This window comes from Gymnoscopelus braueri (genome assembly GCF_963280865.1).
Source record: "Gymnoscopelus braueri genome assembly, chromosome: 11".
Classification (NCBI taxonomy): Eukaryota; Metazoa; Chordata; class Actinopteri; order Myctophiformes; family Myctophidae; genus Gymnoscopelus; species Gymnoscopelus braueri.
This window is the reverse complement of record NC_137613.1, coordinates 38585779-38604359: the sequence shown is the minus strand read 5'-3', so window position 1 is coordinate 38604359 and position 18581 is coordinate 38585779. Positions and strand designations below refer to the sequence as shown.

General features: G+C 37.8%; 2 protein-coding genes across 2 annotated transcripts; both read left to right on the top strand.

Moving 5' to 3' along the window:
- The first annotated feature begins 1583 nt into the window (after window positions 1–1583).
- LOC308094660 (uncharacterized protein) lies at window positions 1584–8304 on the top strand. The gene is made up of 9 exons (XM_080441430.1): window positions 1584–1598; window positions 1701–1768; window positions 3806–3856; window positions 4185–4200; window positions 4314–4411; window positions 4633–4683; window positions 4964–4979; window positions 5092–5190; window positions 8112–8304. Exons 3-9 carry the CDS (start codon window positions 3842–3844, stop codon window positions 8123–8125), a joined length of 309 nt encoding a protein of 102 aa, XP_080297556.1. The 5' UTR covers window positions 1584–1598; window positions 1701–1768; window positions 3806–3841; the 3' UTR covers window positions 8126–8304.
- A 5335-nt stretch (window positions 8305–13639) lies between these two features.
- LOC308095309 (uncharacterized protein) lies at window positions 13640–18037 on the top strand. The gene is made up of 8 exons (XM_080442310.1): window positions 13640–13728; window positions 14048–14335; window positions 14529–14792; window positions 14932–15042; window positions 16414–16482; window positions 17157–17238; window positions 17381–17408; window positions 17539–18037. The coding sequence occupies exons 1-8, from the start codon at window positions 13656–13658 to the stop codon at window positions 17632–17634; spliced, it is 1011 nt and encodes a 336-aa protein (XP_080298436.1). The 5' UTR covers window positions 13640–13655; the 3' UTR covers window positions 17635–18037.
- The last annotated feature ends 544 nt before the right edge of the window (window positions 18038–18581 follow it).

The window sequence follows — 18581 nt, the reverse complement described above, 5'->3', positions numbered from 1 at the left end:
TCCGTCTCCCTGGGCACTCCCTGGATGCCAGAGCAGAACCTCTGCCCAAATTCTTTCACATGGGCCTGTTAAAGCGTTTTTTTGACAGTACTCCTACAGATTTTGTCACGCAAATCGGTACACAGTATCTCTATCATCCTATAATTTGCGTAACCTCTGTCTGTCTTCGTCTGTGGTGTCTTCGTCTGTGCCCGATCAAACTGCGCATGCGTCGCATCCACTGTTGGCTCTGTGTGTGCGTGTGCTCTGTGCCCGATCAAACTGCGCATGCGTCGCATCCAATCCAGCTGCGACACACACGCTGGCTCTGTGTGTGCATACACTCTGTTGCACACACAGAACACTCGCCTCCGCGGCCGTGTAACGACTCGCGCTAAACGTTGCGTGTGTGTGTGTGTTTGCGACGGGACCCGGGGGTGTGTGGGGGGTTGCCCGTGGGGGAGGGGGGGTTGCCCGTGGGGAGGGGTGACCGCGGGGGGACCCGCGGGGGGACCGCGCTACAGGACGTGCAATAACCTTCACCGGGTATGGTCTAGTAGTCATTAAACGAAACAGGTTTTTCCGATTTTTTCGATTCCATCCTGATTGGCTAAGATCGGCTTCCAGAGTTTGCAAGAGTGCTCCGTTTTGAACAAAACAAAAAAAATTGCACACACATTCCTACTAGGCCGAGGAAGAAATGCCACTTGAACATTTTCAAATCAGCCTCATGGTGGCGCTATAACAGGCCAATTTGTGTTTTTACCTATAACTGCACCATCTGTGTAAACCTTTGTATGGCACTCCCTTGTATGCTGGGCAAAGGAAAAACCTTTGCCCAGCATTTTTCACATCTGCCTTTTATAGTGCCACTAGAAGGCCGACTTATGTAAAACACATTTCTTTATATTACTCCTTCAGATTGTATCCAAATTTCACGCAGATTGGTACGCATGATCTCTATTGTGATCAAGAGTTCATTGATTTAGTTTTAGTTAGAGTTCAGTGTTCTTGTATTGTTAGTCTAGGGTTGTGACTATAGTGTATGTTTGTGAGTGTTCTACATTTTGTACTGTTAAGTTTGTTTTTTTGTAAAGACTTTGTTAATTACCCTTCTTGCCTCCTGCGTTTGGTTTTGGGAATTGAGTTCCTGCTTTTGGGTCCTGCCTTTTTGTTCAAGTCTGTTCCTGACACATTAACTTATACAAGTACAAGCACCAAAATGTTGTTGCGTCTTCTTCAGCAAATTGTGCTAACATTCTAACGTAATATAATATATTATAGCAAAAAATATATAATTAAAGAAATAGTTACATAATAAAAATATAATGAAAAATTACAATAATGGCAAATACTGGATGTAATGTAAGGACGGTTTAGCTTAGGGCCTTGTCTTAGACAGGTACAATAGCTTATAATTTAGCAGCATTTTTTTAAATGTGCAAAGGAGTCTATTATACATAGAATAAGAGTCAATGTCAGTTCCAGTTTTTTTCTTATTATATTAAATACTACTCAGTTGTACTATTTAATGTAATGATTACATTAGATGGTTTACACCCGATTATAATCACATACTTACAACATATTTCTTAATTTACAGATCCATGTTGTGTCAAGTAAGTACAGTATTGATCTCTGTCTATTCATCAACATGACAACAGTAGATTCCATCTTGTTTTCTGCTTCATTTATGACAAATATTTAACTTTTAATTACAGACCAGATCAGTCTCAGGGGACCAATCAAAGTGGAGGTCCTGATGATGTGTACTACCCACTGCAACACGGTCAGTCTTTGAACCAATCATGTTGACTAAGGACACTTCTGACAAGGATAACTGGTTCTAATTTAAGTCGAAACCAGAAAAAGTGCTCCTCGGAGCACAAGTCTCCGCCAGGTCAGGTAGGTTATTATGGCCTCCTGGTGGCGCTATAATAGGCCAACGTGAAAAGGGCATAGACTGTATAAAAGAGATGGACAAAGCCAGACCGCTGGTTTCTACAGACCGAAAATGAAGCCGATTGTTCAGGAATTTGAAATCCGCCATCGCTAGTATAAGCCCAAAAGCACGTCGGGAACAGGAACCGGAAAACAATCCCCTAAGAATGCTATTGGTTGGGTAGCTTGTCAATCAAGAGCGGGGGAGGGGAATGAATGCTATTGGTTGTGTAGCTTGTCAATCAAATCATCCCGCCCCTCTTAGAGAATAGCCTACTTTATAGTCAATTTTAGAATAAATGGGACCATAATTTAGCAAAACACATATCATGATGATTAAAAGGACACTTTAAACTAGCGACTGGAAGCATATAGAATTTATGACAATTTTTATTAAGGTAAGAAAATCTAGTCTAAAGTTTGTCAAAAACCCATCCGCTTACGTTAAAATAAATTCTTTCTGACACCTGCAGGGGTAAAACAGTGAAACTACAGTCCATTCATATGAACTGTCTCTTCCGTATTGGAGTCAATGTAAAAATCTCAAGCTGGCCCCTTGGAAAAGGGTGCCATTTCTTCTTAGGCCTTGCACAGCAATCGGACACTGCATTCAGGATTTGAGGCATTTTGTTCCAAAGATTTGGTTTTTTAAATTAGACCTGCTGGTGGCGCTATAACAGGCCAATGTGAAAAGGGGGGCATTTCTTCCTCGGCCTAGTGGGAATGTGCGTACAAAAGTTCACGGAAATTGCACACTGCGTTCATGATTTGAGGAATTTTGTTCAAAACTGACCTATCCTGCAAACTTTGGAAGGCAATGTTAGGCAAGTAGGATGGAATATGAAATATCGGACACATCCATCTTGATCACATGACTATAGAGATACTGTGTACCGATTTGCGTGTTTTTTGGACAGAATCTGAAGGAGTAAGAGCAAAACACTTGTTTTACAAAAGTCAGCCTCCTGGTGGTGCTCTAAATGGCAGATCTGAAAAATGCAGGGCAAAGGTTTTTCCCTGGGCTTTAGGGAGTGTGCTTGCAAAGTTTAACAAAGATCGGTGCAGTTATAGGTAAAAACGTGAATCGGCCTGTTATAGCGCCACCATGAGGCTGATGTGAATGTTTTCAAGTGACATTTCTTTCTGGGCCAAGTGGGAATCTACGTGGAAAATTTCACGGAAATCACATGCTGCGTTCATGATTTGAGGCATTTTGTTCAAAACAAACCAATCCTGCAAACTTTGGAAGCCAATCTTAGCCAATCAGGATGCAATATGGGAAATTGGACAGATCCGTGTTAATCACATGACTGTAGAGATACTGTGTACCGATTTGTGTGTTGTTCGGACAAAATCTGTAGGAGTAATATCCAAAAATGTGTTGTGCAAAAGTCGGCCTCATGGTGGCGCTATGACAGGCTGATCTGAAAAATGTGGGGCAGAGGTTCTGCTTTGGCATCCAAGGAGTGTGTGTGCGCAGTTTCATAGCGACTGGGCCAACGGTGGCGGAGATTAGCTGTTCGCAGACAGAAGGACGGACGGACGGACACACGGACACACGGACACACGGACGGACGGACGGACGGACAGGGGGAAAAACATACTCTCTCGCCATTCCTTTCGGCCTGGCGGAGACAATGAATGCATAACTTAAAAATTAAAATGTCATTGTTTGTTTGAGAAATAGCAGGCACGCACGCACACGCACACACACACACACACACACACACACACACACACACACACACACACACACACACACACACACACACACACACACACACACACACAGGGTTAAAACTATCTTGTGTCCCGACGAGTCAGCCTGACTGACATCATAACATAAATAAGCAAAAATACACACCACGTTAATGTTTATCCTTAGGCAACACAAGTGTATATGGAGTAATCCAGCACTCTGATGTCTATGCAAATGGTACAGTATATACCTTTTAACGATCCAATCCAATTATTATTATTTTTTAATAAAATATTCATATTAGGAGTGTTATTTTTTCTGATTCACATGTGTCACTTGATTTATTAGAAATGTTTTAGTGCCTCCCTGCTGAGCATGGTAACTTGTTGTGGCCAGTTTTGATTACTTGTGTGATAGTGTCACACAAGTCTTGTTCACAGTAAAATAAAAATAAAATAGATCTGTATGTTTTCATTTGGTTTAAAGATGTATAGCTCTATATCCAGAACACATCAAAGTATTTAATATTTATGGTACAACCTCTTTTATTTATTTTCATCTACAGATCCACGTTTTATCAGGTAAGTATAGTAAGTAGGCCTACCCTGTCTATTCATTAAGATGACAGTTGCAATTTCTATCTTGTTTTCTACTTTATTTCTGCTAAATATTCATTATTATATTTTAATTACAGACCCATTCAGTCTCAGGGAACCAATCAGGGCTCAGAAGCAGACAAGAGGACCAGTCAAAGTGGGGCTCCTTATGATGCATACTACCCACTGCAGCATGGTCAGTCTTTGAACCAATCATGTTGGTTAAGGACACTTCTGACAAGGCCAACTGGTTCTAATTTATGTCTAAAACATTTATGTACCTTAAAATGTAAATGAAATCTTAATTCATTCTGTTTGGAAATACATTAAAGTCTAGTTCATTTTGTGTTTTTCCTAATTAGCAGAATAATTAAATGAAGCATTAGCCCCACACTAATGCTTCTTGTTTACTTTTAGGCAACACAAGTGTCTATGGCGTGCTCGAGCACTCTGATGATTATGAAAATGGTATGCTACAATACACTTTTTAAAGGTCTAATCCAACTATTTTAATCTCAGTTCATTGTTTTATTGTGGAATATTAATGTTGGGTCATTTTGTCAGGTTCAGATTTATCACTTGATTTGTTAAAAAAATGTTTAGCTCCCCTTATTGAGCGAGTAATTTGAGGGGCCGTGGCACTCTGTTTAGTTTACTGTATGTCAGTGTCACCACCTCGTTGACAGGCTTTCTCATGATGGAGAAACTTCATAAAAAAACGTATTTATTAATGTATTCATTTTTACAGATCCAATATATGTTAGGTAAGTACAGTGATGCTCTATGCCCATTCATCAACATGATAGCAGCAGATTTCATCTTGTTTTCTTCATTTCTGCTAAATAAATAAACATAGTATATATATATTACACACAGACCCATTCAGTCTCAGGGAACCAATGAGGCGCCGGGTGCAAACCAGAGCACCAATCAAAGTGGAAATGATGTGTAGTGTGTACTACCCACTGCAACACGGTCAGTCTTTGAACCAATCATGTTGGTTAAGCACACTTCTAACTAATTCTTCAGACAAGGACAACTGGTTCTAATTTCTAATCTAATTTTAATCTAAATTAATGCTTATAATCTTCATGTGGCCAGTCTATGACGGCAGTCGTCCATGATGTATATTACTCCATATATGGGCAAGGATTCAGCCCATTCACTTTCTCCTATACAAAATGGCTCGGCTTTGAGTGGATAGCTAGTTTTGGTAGACAGTCAAAAACAGTTATAAGTTAAATACAGATGACATGTATCATACAGGATATGTCATCCGTACTCAAATTTGGGGAACCCGAGCCCCTTTAATTTCCATCTACAGTATAACATTAAAGTTAAGTATTTCAAAAAGCAAATAACATGTGAAAACAATGGGCCTCATTCACAAATGAAGCATAGCGTTAGTTCATGCAGGACACGGAAGTCGTGCACGCCAAAGCTGTAACCAGCGGTCAGTCAGCTGATGTGAACATCATCTTTCTATTCCCCATTCACATGGTCATTACGTCACACACTCATTATCCAATCACAGCTCACGCATGAGCAAAGAGGATCCTTTAAATACGGCTTCATATTCTCTAGGTCTTTCTTGGTTGCTGAACCAATGCATTTTGCTAGCTCCTCCTCCACCCCAGCCTCCACCTTTTGATTAGAGTCTGGCATAGGCTCAAATACTTGTGATTATCATGTATATCTGCTAATTCTAACTAATATGTCAATGTACTGCTTATTGTTGACATTGTATCCCTATGGGGGATTTGCTTAAGCATTCTCTGAATATACAGTATGCTTAGCAGGCTGCTTCGACAAAATTCAGTGAATATTTTCCCAAGAGCGGAGCTTTAACGCCAAGCTTAACTATATTCCATTTGTGGCAATAAATGGTTCTTTATCTACTAAGACGAGAGTGTTTCTGATTGAAAGCTGTTCGTAAAGTATTTCCTACTCTATTTGAGTGTAAAGTTTGGCGTATATTTTGTAAGTTAAGTTTGACATGAGAACCAAAGCGTTTTTGTTTGTTTTTTCAGCTGAAAACGCAATGCGCTTGCCTAAAAACGCTTCCAAATGCACCATTTGAAAATTATTCAACTCTTGGCAAGCAGAGAAAAAACACCACACGTGACTGCACAGCACAGACATTCAGGGCCTTGTCACGCTGCTGGTGTTTTCAAACATGCAGCGCTCCAATCGTAAACAATTAACAAAATATTAACAGATAAGTGATATAATCTTTCAGTTGGTGATACAAGCATGACATGAGCAGCAGTCTCTGTGGGTCAGTTTACAAGAAAACGAAAACAGCCACTTGAAATTTAAAGAAGGCAGGCATTTTTCAAGATGGCAGCCATCTTAGCCATCCTAAAGGCATAGTTCACCCCCAAATGACTTTTTTTCTATCGATTAGTCACCCCAATGAGACTTGAATTCATGGATATGAGAGTCTCCTTTGTGTCTCCTACCGAGACCGCTGCCTATCAAATTATTGTCTTAGGAATGCGACAAAAACATAAAAATATCCATGAATTCAAGTCTCCATGGGGTGACTAATTGATAGAAAATAAGTAATTTCATTGTGCGAGCCTACATTGTGCGAGAGTGTGTGTGCGTTTGTGCATGTGTGGGGGGGCTCAGCTTGTGTCACATGAAAGGGGGGGGTTATGCATTAGAGCATACCCCCAAAATGAATATCAACACACCATCAGACAGAATTCCTTAATTCAATCAAATCAACTTGAACTGAGTCACAATCTGGCCTACAGATTGTTTTGTACTTAACTGTACAAAACATATAACACTCACAAACACACACTACAATCACAACCCTAGACTAACGATACAAGAACACTGAATTCGAACTAAAACTAAATCGGAACGACACAATCTTTGACAAACAAAACCAAGACAATGAAACAACAGAAACATTTGCCATAGGCAGTGTTTTATTGTCTCTGAAGCTCATTAGCCAACAGGTCACAGCTGAATCTCGCAGGTGTTCTATACAACTACGTATAATGACAGTATGATAAGGTTGGCAAGGAATATCACTTCAAACACTAGCCATGCTTTGTATGGAGAATATAGGTTGCTGCCTTCAGGAAGGAGATGCAGTGCTGTGTTCCTACATACAATAAGGTCAAACTGAAGAGGTCCTTTGTCCATCAGACGACACTGAGGCTTAATCAGGAGTTATAGGCCAGGGGTAGGCTGAGAGGTGGACACTGCTCTTGTCTTTGTATGTCTTTATGTATGTATTTTGTTTTGTTTTTCTTGTGTCATGTCAAATGTGTGTACTGTTTATTGTTGCATACATGGCTGCTGGGTCGCAAGACAAATTTCAGTGTGAACTGACAATAAAGTATTATCTTATCGTACCGTATGGTGAGTACACTCAGGGCAATCAGGGCAGGGAGTACAGGGCACAGGGGTGGTGGGGAGAGTGGCAGAGGGGAATCAAGGCAAAACTGGAGAGGGAAAGGGCCAATCATTTATTCCTATAGAGGCAAATTCTGAAACGGTTGAATTAATGAGAGGCTAGTTTCTCATGGGAATTTTTCATATAAAGTTTTCAACTTTCCTTGTCAAAACTTACGATATAATAGTAATAGTAATAGTAATAGTAATAGTAATAGTAATAGTAATAGTAATAGTAATAGTAATAGTAATAGTAATAGTAATAGTAATAATAATAATTGAATTGAAATAGCATCAGACTCCAGAATTAATGATATTATGAATGACAAAATTCTGACAACTGAATGACAGGTGAATACACTTCATATTCCACAGTTAAGGAAAAGCAGTGGATAAAATGTCAGACTACATATCATAATGCATGTTTAATGACAGAATATCTTGTTTTAAATGTACACTGTAACTTTGTTTCACCTCCTTAGATAGAGACGTGTAGGACAACCCAACAACACACATGTGGATAAAGTCAAAGGATCCTCACCAATATATACAGGGGGACATTTATACTGTATGTAACCATACAAATGGATCTTCACCTATATACAGGGTAACATTTATATACAGTATGTAACCACACAAATGTAAGAGCCACGTTGCAATGTTATCTGGAACATGTGTGAATAGGTTTTAAAAAAATTATATTACATATTATTAGATTCATTTGCAATTTTTTGTACTTGTTTTTAAATAGATTTTAAACTTTAAATGTTTACTGATTGTATACAGAATTGTTTTATTAACCTATTTTAATAATGAATGATGTTTTGTTAAAGTATGTTCTGTTAGATATTAAAGGTGCTGTAAGTGAGTGTTTGTTGAGTGTTTGTTCAGTAACAGGGTTAACGGTTAGGCCAGAACTGCAAAAAAAAAAACGGTGGAAGAATAAAAAAATATATATATATGTGCATGGCCCCTAACAAGCAGACAAGATGGAACTGGAACTGGAACACACAAGTTTGAAGCTGATAAATGGGGTCTCTATCCTGAATGGATGAAATTGGTGCCCCACCTGAAAATGTATTTTCTGTTTACTAGCTGGAGAGACGTGGAGACCACTGTTACTGAACAAACACTCTAGCAATGATTAGTATCAGGTAGAGCTTTAACTTTTAAATACAACACTTTTTGTTTTAATCATGATATCACTTACAGTAACCACTTAAACCCTATTTTGTAGACAAGGGTCCGTCAGGGATCTATACTTGGTGCCCTCCTTATTCCCTCTATAACCAAATCTATTCGCAGAAAATAGCACAAGCCTAAAATGCATTGTGTTGCAATCTGTTGTGAGCTTGTAGGCCTGCTGTTTCCACCGAATGTTCACATCTTTTCGCAAACTGTTTGCCTATTATCCCTTATATTATTGCCCAGAATAGGGATGCTAGGGTTCATGTTATTAAACTAACTTACTTACTTTCATTCATCCCCTAATTCTAGTGTTTATTTGATATACATTTTCAATTAAGTGTTTATGTTTGCTTGTTTTTCAAAGTAAGTGAAGTAAATAAATAAATGAATACATCTTTGGTTGTTTCTTTGCAATATATTGTATATTGAAAAAATATACAGAAGTATCTGAACATTTTGAAATGGAAAATACAGTAGATCATATGTAGACAAAGAGCAATAATGTAATCTATCCCAAGGACTTGTTATTCTCTCATATTCTCTTTTTTCATGTGCACAATTCTAAAGATGTTGTTACTCCTAAAAGACAACATACAGTAAGCATTGACTCATTTTAACCTAAAATGTAATATATTGATATTGAAGAGATTTGATACAACATGAAACCTTAAATAGCTTAATGCAGACACGTCCAAATTGTGACAAGATTTTATATGGCCCGCGGCTTCCTTCCTAAAATGTATAATGTATGGCTTGCCGTGAAATTCATACATTGCAAGTTTCTGTTTTTAAATTAACATGGGAAAAGAAAGGCTTTTTGTCACCGCCAGGCCAAAGGCGTGGCTGAGACTATGGTTTGCACCCCGTCCGTCCGTCCGTCCGTCCATCCGTGTGTCTGTTTATCCGTGTGTGTGTGTGTCTGTCAATCCGTCCGTGAACAGCTAATCTCCGGCACAGTTGGACCAATCGACGTGAAACTGAGTCTGTTCACACACACTCCCTGGAGGCCAGATTAGAACCTCTGCCCCACATTTTTCATATCGGCCTGTTATAGCGCCATCAGGAGGCAGTTTTTTGCATTTCTTTTTTATATTACTCCTACAGATTGTGTCCAAACATCACGCAAATCGGTACGCTCTATAGTCATGTGATCAAGACGGATCTGCTCGATATTTCATATTCCATCCTGATTGGCTAAGATTGGCTCAGAGGAGCACGTTTTCCAGTTACAAAAAGTTACTCTTAATGAATTAAAAACAAATTCAAGGATTTTTCGAAAGAATTTCATAAATAAACAAAAAATACCATAAACTAGAAAAAGTGCTCCTCGGAGCACAAGTCTCCCCCAGGTCAGGTAGGTTATTATGGCCTCCTGGTGGCGCTATAATAGGTAGGGTGACCATACGTCCTCTTTTACCCGGACATGTCCTCTTTTGGGGTGCTGTCCGGCCTGTCCGGGGGGGGTTTATAAAATCCCTCAAATGTCCGGTGTTTTGGGATTATTATTTTTTTACAATGAAAGCGCTAACTATGGTACTTCCGTAACCCCCATAGGAGACATTATTTTGAAGAATGAGCTATAACATTGAAGAACAGGCTACTTCTCTATTTTCTTTTGTTTATAATTAACAGGTTTTGAGGTATTTTTTACATTGTTACATTATAGACATGAGAGGTTATTTTGAATAATGGGGTACCTCACTTGTTCCTAAGATAAGACTTGTTGAGAGAGAGATGTTATTTTATTTTGTTAAAAAGCTGAATTATTAAGCTGTGATTCTTTTGTTATCTGAAACAAACAGAGGAGACATGCTTTAAATAAATATTATTTATAGGCTAAAGCAATATTTTTCAGTACCTCAAAGAGGCCCAGAATTAACCGAATTAACCGAATTAAGGTACCAAAAAAAATAACCAAAAGTTACAAATCCAGGGGGAAAACCTAAAAAAAAAATGTGCGCGCGCACGGAACGCATGCACGCGTGCGCAGGTGTCCTCTTTTTGGGAATTCAGAATATGGTCACCCTATAATAGGCCAATGTGAAAAGGGTGCCATTTGTTCCTCAACGTAGTGCAAATGTGCATTCAAAGTTTCACCGCAATCGGACGCTGCGTTCATGATTTGCGGCATTTTGTTCAAAACGGGCCACTCCTGCAAACATTACATGTCAATGTTAGCCAATCAGGATGGAATATGAAAAATCAAACAGATCCGTCTTGATCACATGACTATAGAGATCATGTGTACCGATTTGCTTGAAATTTGGATCAAATCTGAAGGCTTAATATCAAAAAATGTGTTTTACATAAGTCTGCCTCCTGGTGGCGCTATAAAAGGAAAATGTGAAAAATGCAGGGCAAAGGTTTTTCCTTGGCCTCTAGAGAGTGTGCATACAAAGTTTTACACTGATCGGTGCAGTTATAGGTAAAAACACTAATCGGCTTGTTACAGCGCCACCATGAGGCTGATTTGAACATTTTCAAATGGCATTTCTTCCTCGGCCTAAAGGGAATGTGTGTGCAAAATTTCACGGAAATTGCATGCTGTGTTCATGATTTGAGGCATTTTGTTAGAAACTGAGTACTCCTGCAAACTTTGAAAGGCAATTTTTGCCAATCAGGATGGAATATGAAAAATCTGAAATGAGCCGTTTCTTTTAATGACTATAGAGATGCTGTGTACCGATTTGGGGGATCTTTTCTGTAGGAGTACTGTCCAAAAATGTGTTTTGCACAAATCTACCTCCTGGTGGCGCTATAAAAGGCCCATGTGAAAAATTTGGAGCAGAGGTTCTGCTCTGGCAGCCAGGGAGTGTGTTTGCACAGTTTCGCTGCAATCAAGCCAACGGTGCCAGAGATTAGCTGTACACAAAATGACAGAATGACAGAATGACGGACGGACACACACACGGACTGACGGACAGGGGGTAAAACATACTCTCTCGCCATGCCTTTCGGCCTGGCGGAGACAATTAGAAAACAAATGTTTAAGAAGTAGTGAAAATAGCGACGCGTTGTGACTACAAAACTACAATATATATTATTATATTATAATTTTTATTATCATTATATTACTACAAAACTGCTATAGTATCCAGAAGGATGCACTCGTTCTCCCTCATAGTATTTCGCTACTGCTATTACTTCTACTACTCCCATGACAATTTCTGGTGAATACTGAGCATACAACAATGAAACTTTTGTTCTACTGAATTTAAATATATTGGTTTGAAGATGACCTCTTCTCTTGTTCTACTTCAGAAAACACCCACACAACCAAAGTTAGAGTGTAGCAAAGCTCTTCCACCTCACATCAGAAACATTCATTTGACAGGTTCACTTCCTGTGGTTTACTGCTAAAAGGAAACAACGCTACAAGTATCTCAATGATCACTTTGCACTTCTAGTTGTCTATACTGCAGGAGTTCTCAAACATTTTCAGCTTGGGACACAAAAGAGAATGTTTGCACGTTCACTTTCAGTGGTTTCTACTGCATAAAGCCTGTCATATTCATACACTTGTCTATTCTGGTTCTGCACTTGCGGTGTGTGTGTGTGTGTGTGTGTGTGTGTGTGTGTGTGTGTGTGTGTGTGTGTGTGTGTGTGTGTGTGTGTGTGTGTGTGTGTGGTCATTATTCTCACCAGTTTGTCACTTCTTCTCATACTGCGTTGACACCAGCAGCGACAAAGCAACAGGCCACAAATCATTTAAAAAGGAATCCAGCAAAATCTAGCTACAAACTGATGCCCAGCACTCATCAGTCGGACAACTCTTGGATTTAATAAATATGTTTATTGAACATAAATATTTATAAGCATATTTGGTGTCACGGCTCTGTCTCATTTAATTCATTCCCTGTAAGCATGAGTTATAATAAATGATTTGCCAACTGTATTTTCCAGGGAATGGAATGAAATAGACCCCCATAAGGGAAGGGAATTAGAAACAGAGCCAACAGAAGTAGATACATTTGTTGTCACTATGGCCAACTCAAAGAAATAGACGTTTGTTGTTAATCAAACTGTTTTTTTGTGATTTCAATAACATTACAATTTAGAAATGTTAACACTTTACATTATGTTTAGTGATCATTAATAACACTGTACTTCATACAGTACAAAATGCTAGAATGAACAGTAAATGACATTGTCTTAAGCATCCTCTGCAACAAAATGTAAGGTATAACTTTTGACTTTTAAATTGTGCTACGAATGTGAAATTGCTTTCACAGTAAATTTATTAGTCAATTAGCTGACTATGTAATGAGTGAGTAGCGGTGGAGGATTCAGTGTCTTGTCTGAACACACTTAGCTTATTGTGTCAATTGAACCAGTGACCTTTCCATTGTAAGTTGGTTTATCAAAACAACAACTCCCCCCATATGTAATTGTGGCATTCAAAAATGCTAAAATCCAAAAAAACAGTATTTTCTCAACATATCCTGTATCTTTGGGAATTCGTACATTATTGCTGAAAAGATTCTTAATTTCAACAAGGTGAACATTTGCTTTACTTTCCAACACCTGTACAATGTGTTTTTCACATACGGTATTACACTGTAAGGGCTGTTCACACTGAGCACTATAACTATAACTATAAAAATATAGTTTTAAAAATGGTTCTAAGTCAAGTGGATGGCGGAGTTCACACCAACTATAAAACAAAATACAGAGGTGAAACTAAAGATATGGTTATAGTTATCGTTATAGTGCTCAGCTTGAACAACCCTTTACAGACGTGCACACAGTTCCTGGTTCATTGCGTATCTGAGTGGGGGTGTTGATGTGGTCAGTCTCACTTCTCACTAGTTTGTCACTTCTTCTCAGTCAGTGACAGGATGAAGATGAACATCTGTGGCTGCCTGTTCTCTGCCATTGTGTTGAGTTATGTAAGCATTGATGATTGTGCAGGTAAGAATATTTCAAAATGTTTTATTATAATCCAGTATACTTTAGCTTCCATTTTGATGTTTGACTTTGAGCTTACTGCAGGTGAGGTCAAAATAACTAGTAAGTATGTATTTACTTATATTGCTGGGAAATTACAACTCTGAAAAAGTTACATAGACAATAAATGCATCTTAAAATGCTTTTTAGAAATGAGTACTGACTATTCTTCATTGTGGGAGGTTAATCCAAAATCTGGGGGTCACAACAGCAATAAGACACACTAACCACAATCATCCTATAGCCACAGATCAGATACATTCAGTTTGTGTTTGTTTTACAGAAATTGCTCATTTAATAGCTGAAGAGAAGAACACAGCCACCCTCAAGTGTGCTCATCATGTAAAGGAAAATGTCAATGTCAAATGGAGCAGAAAGAGTCAAGGAACAAACATTGATATCCTTACTGTTAATGGTGATGGCGACATCAGACATAATGACCCAAAAAAACGATACATTTCAATAGCAGATGGTTATAAGTCACTGTCTATACGAAGTATTGAGATCTCAGACTCTGGGTGGTACTATTGTGACGGTGAACCAGCTGTGGAACTGACAGTGATACCACAAGGTACATTTTTAAAGTTATAGTCCTGTTGAAAATGTGCTTTAAAATCTGTCTAGTCTCTCTTTCTCTCTCTCTCTCTCTCTCTCTCTCTCTCTCTCTCTCTCTCTCTCTCTCTCTCTCTCTCTCTCATATATACTGTAGGCATATACACATATAGATAACAACTGCAATTCAATATGTGTTATATACTGTACAGGTACAAAGCAACAAACGGCTGTAGAAATGACCATGGTCACTCTGAGCTGCCCTCAGTCTGTCACAGGTTCAGAAGCTGCAACATGGAGCAGAGCGATCTATGGAACAAACAACATCTACGTCAAAGAGAACCATGTTACAAATCAACACAGCCATTACCAGTTGTCAGAAGACAACTCATTGACTATCAGTGAAGTAAAGGCTACAGATTCTGGTTTGTACTACTGCAACAGTAAACCAGCTGTGTATCTGAACGTGATCAAAAGTGAGTAATATCTGAGACTTCCTGTTGAAGCAGAACAATTATAGACACTACACTGGTTTTGAGTATCTTTAAGTCCTATTTAAGGACTACTGTAATCTTTCAGAATGTGTTCTGTACACTTTCTCTTACCTCATTACAGATCGCAGAGCAACAACAACAATGATGACCATAACAAAAAAGAAAAGAAGACACAAATACAGAGGAACAAAGTCACCAAAAATAGTTAAAACAACAACACATGAAAACACAAGTAAACAAACTACTATACGTTTTATTGTTCTTTAACATTTATCATTCTTGTTATTATTTATTTTCTTCATTCAGATAATAGTCATGCACCTCAGTTATATAGAAATCAATCATGCAACTAGAAACAAAATGTCTTTGATATTTTAAGTGTGCCTGCAGCTCGCTAAGTCTGGGCCCAAAATAGTGTCACTACAACAAGTACCACCAATCGACTCCAAATGGCCTGAAACATGCTCCTAACTGTTTTTTGGGTGGTCAATTTTGGCGGGGTAAAAAAAAAAATCTAGAAAAAGAAATATTTAAGAAATTAATAAAAAATAAACCGAACCCTTAAAAAGAAGGAGCATCTAAAAGACACCTGAACTGCTCTTTCATTGACAGTAAATAAAATGACTCAGATGTAATATCATTTTTACGCCCTTGTTGTTAACAAACTTCAGGCCCCTGCAGCCATTCTGTGCAGTTTGCACCGTTGAGGTTGGACTGCGGCTGAAAAAAGAACAAAGCCACATCCTACCGATGTCTTGCTTGCTATATATATATTTATTAGATACTCTTTTCATTTGTATCAAACACCTGCACCTGCACCTACAGTATGTATTCACACTAGATGTATATTAACTGGAAGCAAACATCTTACTGTGAATTAGGAATTTACCAAAATGTCCTATTTATGGACTACTGTAATGTGTGAGAATGTGTTCTATACAGTGCTTTATCTATCCTCATCACAGATACTGATGAAACACAGTTACTGACAACAACTGACAAGACGACAACAACAACAGCAGCAACAACTACACATGAAAACACAAGGAAACACAAAGACAAGAATCAAATGTATAAGGAAATACAAATCTGAATGTTGACTCCAGTTCAGTAAATCTTTGTTGTTAATAAAAGCGACTCTAACTTAATAGAAAGTTCTAAATTCGAACTATAATTTTAGAAGAAACCGATTACTCCAATTGTATTTAAAAAATACTGTATTAGCTTTATATCGTTATTGCTATTAGCTCTTTTCTTCATTCAGATAATAGTTATGCACCTCAGTAGGCACTAGGCAGTCACATCTACAGTATTATATCGTTACTGCCGTTTGGAAACCTCCAATGTCCAAAACAGTTACTTTTCAGGATTCAAATAAAAAAATAGTCGATCTACAAGCTGAATACTTGACGCGTCACAGCGCATATTGGCTATTTTTGTGTAACACTGTATGACAAAGAAGGGCATTCATTTACGTAAAAACATAAAAAGTTTAAATATGGAGATAAGAGGTTTCTGCCCGACAGCAACGCTATATCGAAACCAATCATGCAACTAATAATTCTACAGTATTAGAATATATTGTAATATCTTGTCATTGTAGCAGGAACCACCTCAGATTCCCTACTCACACTGACAAAATCAACAGATATTGATCATCATGGAGACCAAGGTGACCTGTCTGTCTGTCTGTCTGTCTGTCTGTCTGTCTGTCTGTCTGTCTGTCTGTCTGTCTGTCTGTCTGTCTGTCTGTCTGTCTGTCTGTCTGTCTGTCTGTCTCTCTGTCTGTCTGTCTGTCTGTCTGTCTGTCTGTCTGTCTGTCTGTCTGTGTCGCAGACTACGACACCGATCAACATCATATTTATTTTGAAAACTGTCTGCAGGCCAAAGGAAGGGAAGGTTGTAATAAGATGTACAGCTATTTTACAGTCTGTAGCCTGGCAACAATATCTATTCTAATACAGTGTATAATGACATTTTAGAAGTGGTTATCTTAAAATAAATGTAATGCCCCAGAAAACCTAAATACTGATTTTTTTTTTTTATTAAAGCTACAATACGACTTATTTGAATGAATAAAATGTTATTTTATCCAATCTAGAGTATGTTAATACTATATAACTGGAATAGGTCTCCCTACTCTTCTATTGGGGGATTTCAACCCTAGTGTCATCGGCAGGACACTTAAATGACAATGTCAATAAAGTTATTTGTTTCACATGAGCCATCTTTACTATATTGGATATTGTTGCAATTAAACCTATATCTCTGTTCGGAGAGTGAGATAAAAGACATAACATTTAATTTTGATAATATTAATCTAAAAACCCTGTCCTTTTCTTACAGTTCATCGTCTCATCATTCGTGTTGGTATTGGAGTCAAGGTGATGGCAGTGCTGGTGCTTCCTTTGGTTATACTGTGGGCCTGGTGAGTTTCCTGTCATCCTAACATATCAAAAGGACAGTTTAAGTCCTGATACTCCTTTTAACTATATGCTGTTCTTGTCGGTATTGCAGGAGACATTGCAAAAAAACGTTAAAAGTGTATTTATTCCTCTTTTTTCTTTAAGGAAACAAAACTCTGGCATGGACAAAGCAGTGAGGAGAACACATTTTTTCTTCTTTGATTTATTTATAATGCTGAATTGTATATATAAAAATTATATCATAATGTATTTATTGTATGAATATACATCTTTTTATTCTCTTTTTAACTGCCATGTTTCAGGAAGACAGTCCAATTTATGTAAACGTCATTAGACGAGGCTTCAACTCCTCTGCTGATCAGGACACCAGGGTTATAGAAGAGGAAACCAACGTGTAAATAAGAGAAGAATGAAGACATTCATTTACATTTAGAATGGACCAGGTGTGAATCGGTTTCTGCTGCCTGGTCTGGACAATGAAATACAGCTTGTGAATTGAAAACGTACACTGCCAGCCATATTATAAGCGTGTAAAATATAAATAATACGCTAATATGTGAGGCAAGTATCAAGTTAAGTAGGTTGTTTATGTGTAGCTATCTTGAACAAACTACTTAACTTGATTCTGACCTAAAAGATTTTATATGATTGCCTAAGTGCTGAAAACAACATGCCTAAAATGATTTACAGGGTGTAAACAACAAACATTGTTTGGCTGTTATTGCCATACCACAGCTTTATCATCTCAGTCATCAATCAATGATGTCAGCAGTTTGTGAAACGGAAATGTTGAAATATTGGACAGCTTCACTATCAGAAAGCTAAATATGACCATATCTTTGGCCGTTTGTGCAAGATCTACCAATGAATAATCATACATTTTGTTAAAACAATAAAACATCTTGCAAATGTAAAAAACCTTTGTGTGTCTGTTTCATTTTGACCAACAGAAGTAGATACATTTGTCACTATGACCAAGGCCAACTCAAAGAAATAGAAAATGTGATTTCAATATCATTACAACTTTTTTTTCCACTTAAATTTGATTAACTTTTCATGAACAAAACACATAAGACAAAAGACAAACAATAGACATCACATATGTTGCCAAACATCATCTTATATAATAATAATAGAATAAAATAAAATAAAGGGAAGGCACAAGTGTTGTTCTATGTTAATAGGAGATAGTACATGAAAACTGTATATTTTTTGATCAAAATAATAAAATGGTGGGAGCAACATTGAAAAATAAAGTATTCAAACTAAAATGATTTTAGCTCGATCCATTCTTACAAACAACCGGAACAACACATTTTTTAAAAATATATATTCACCCTAATAT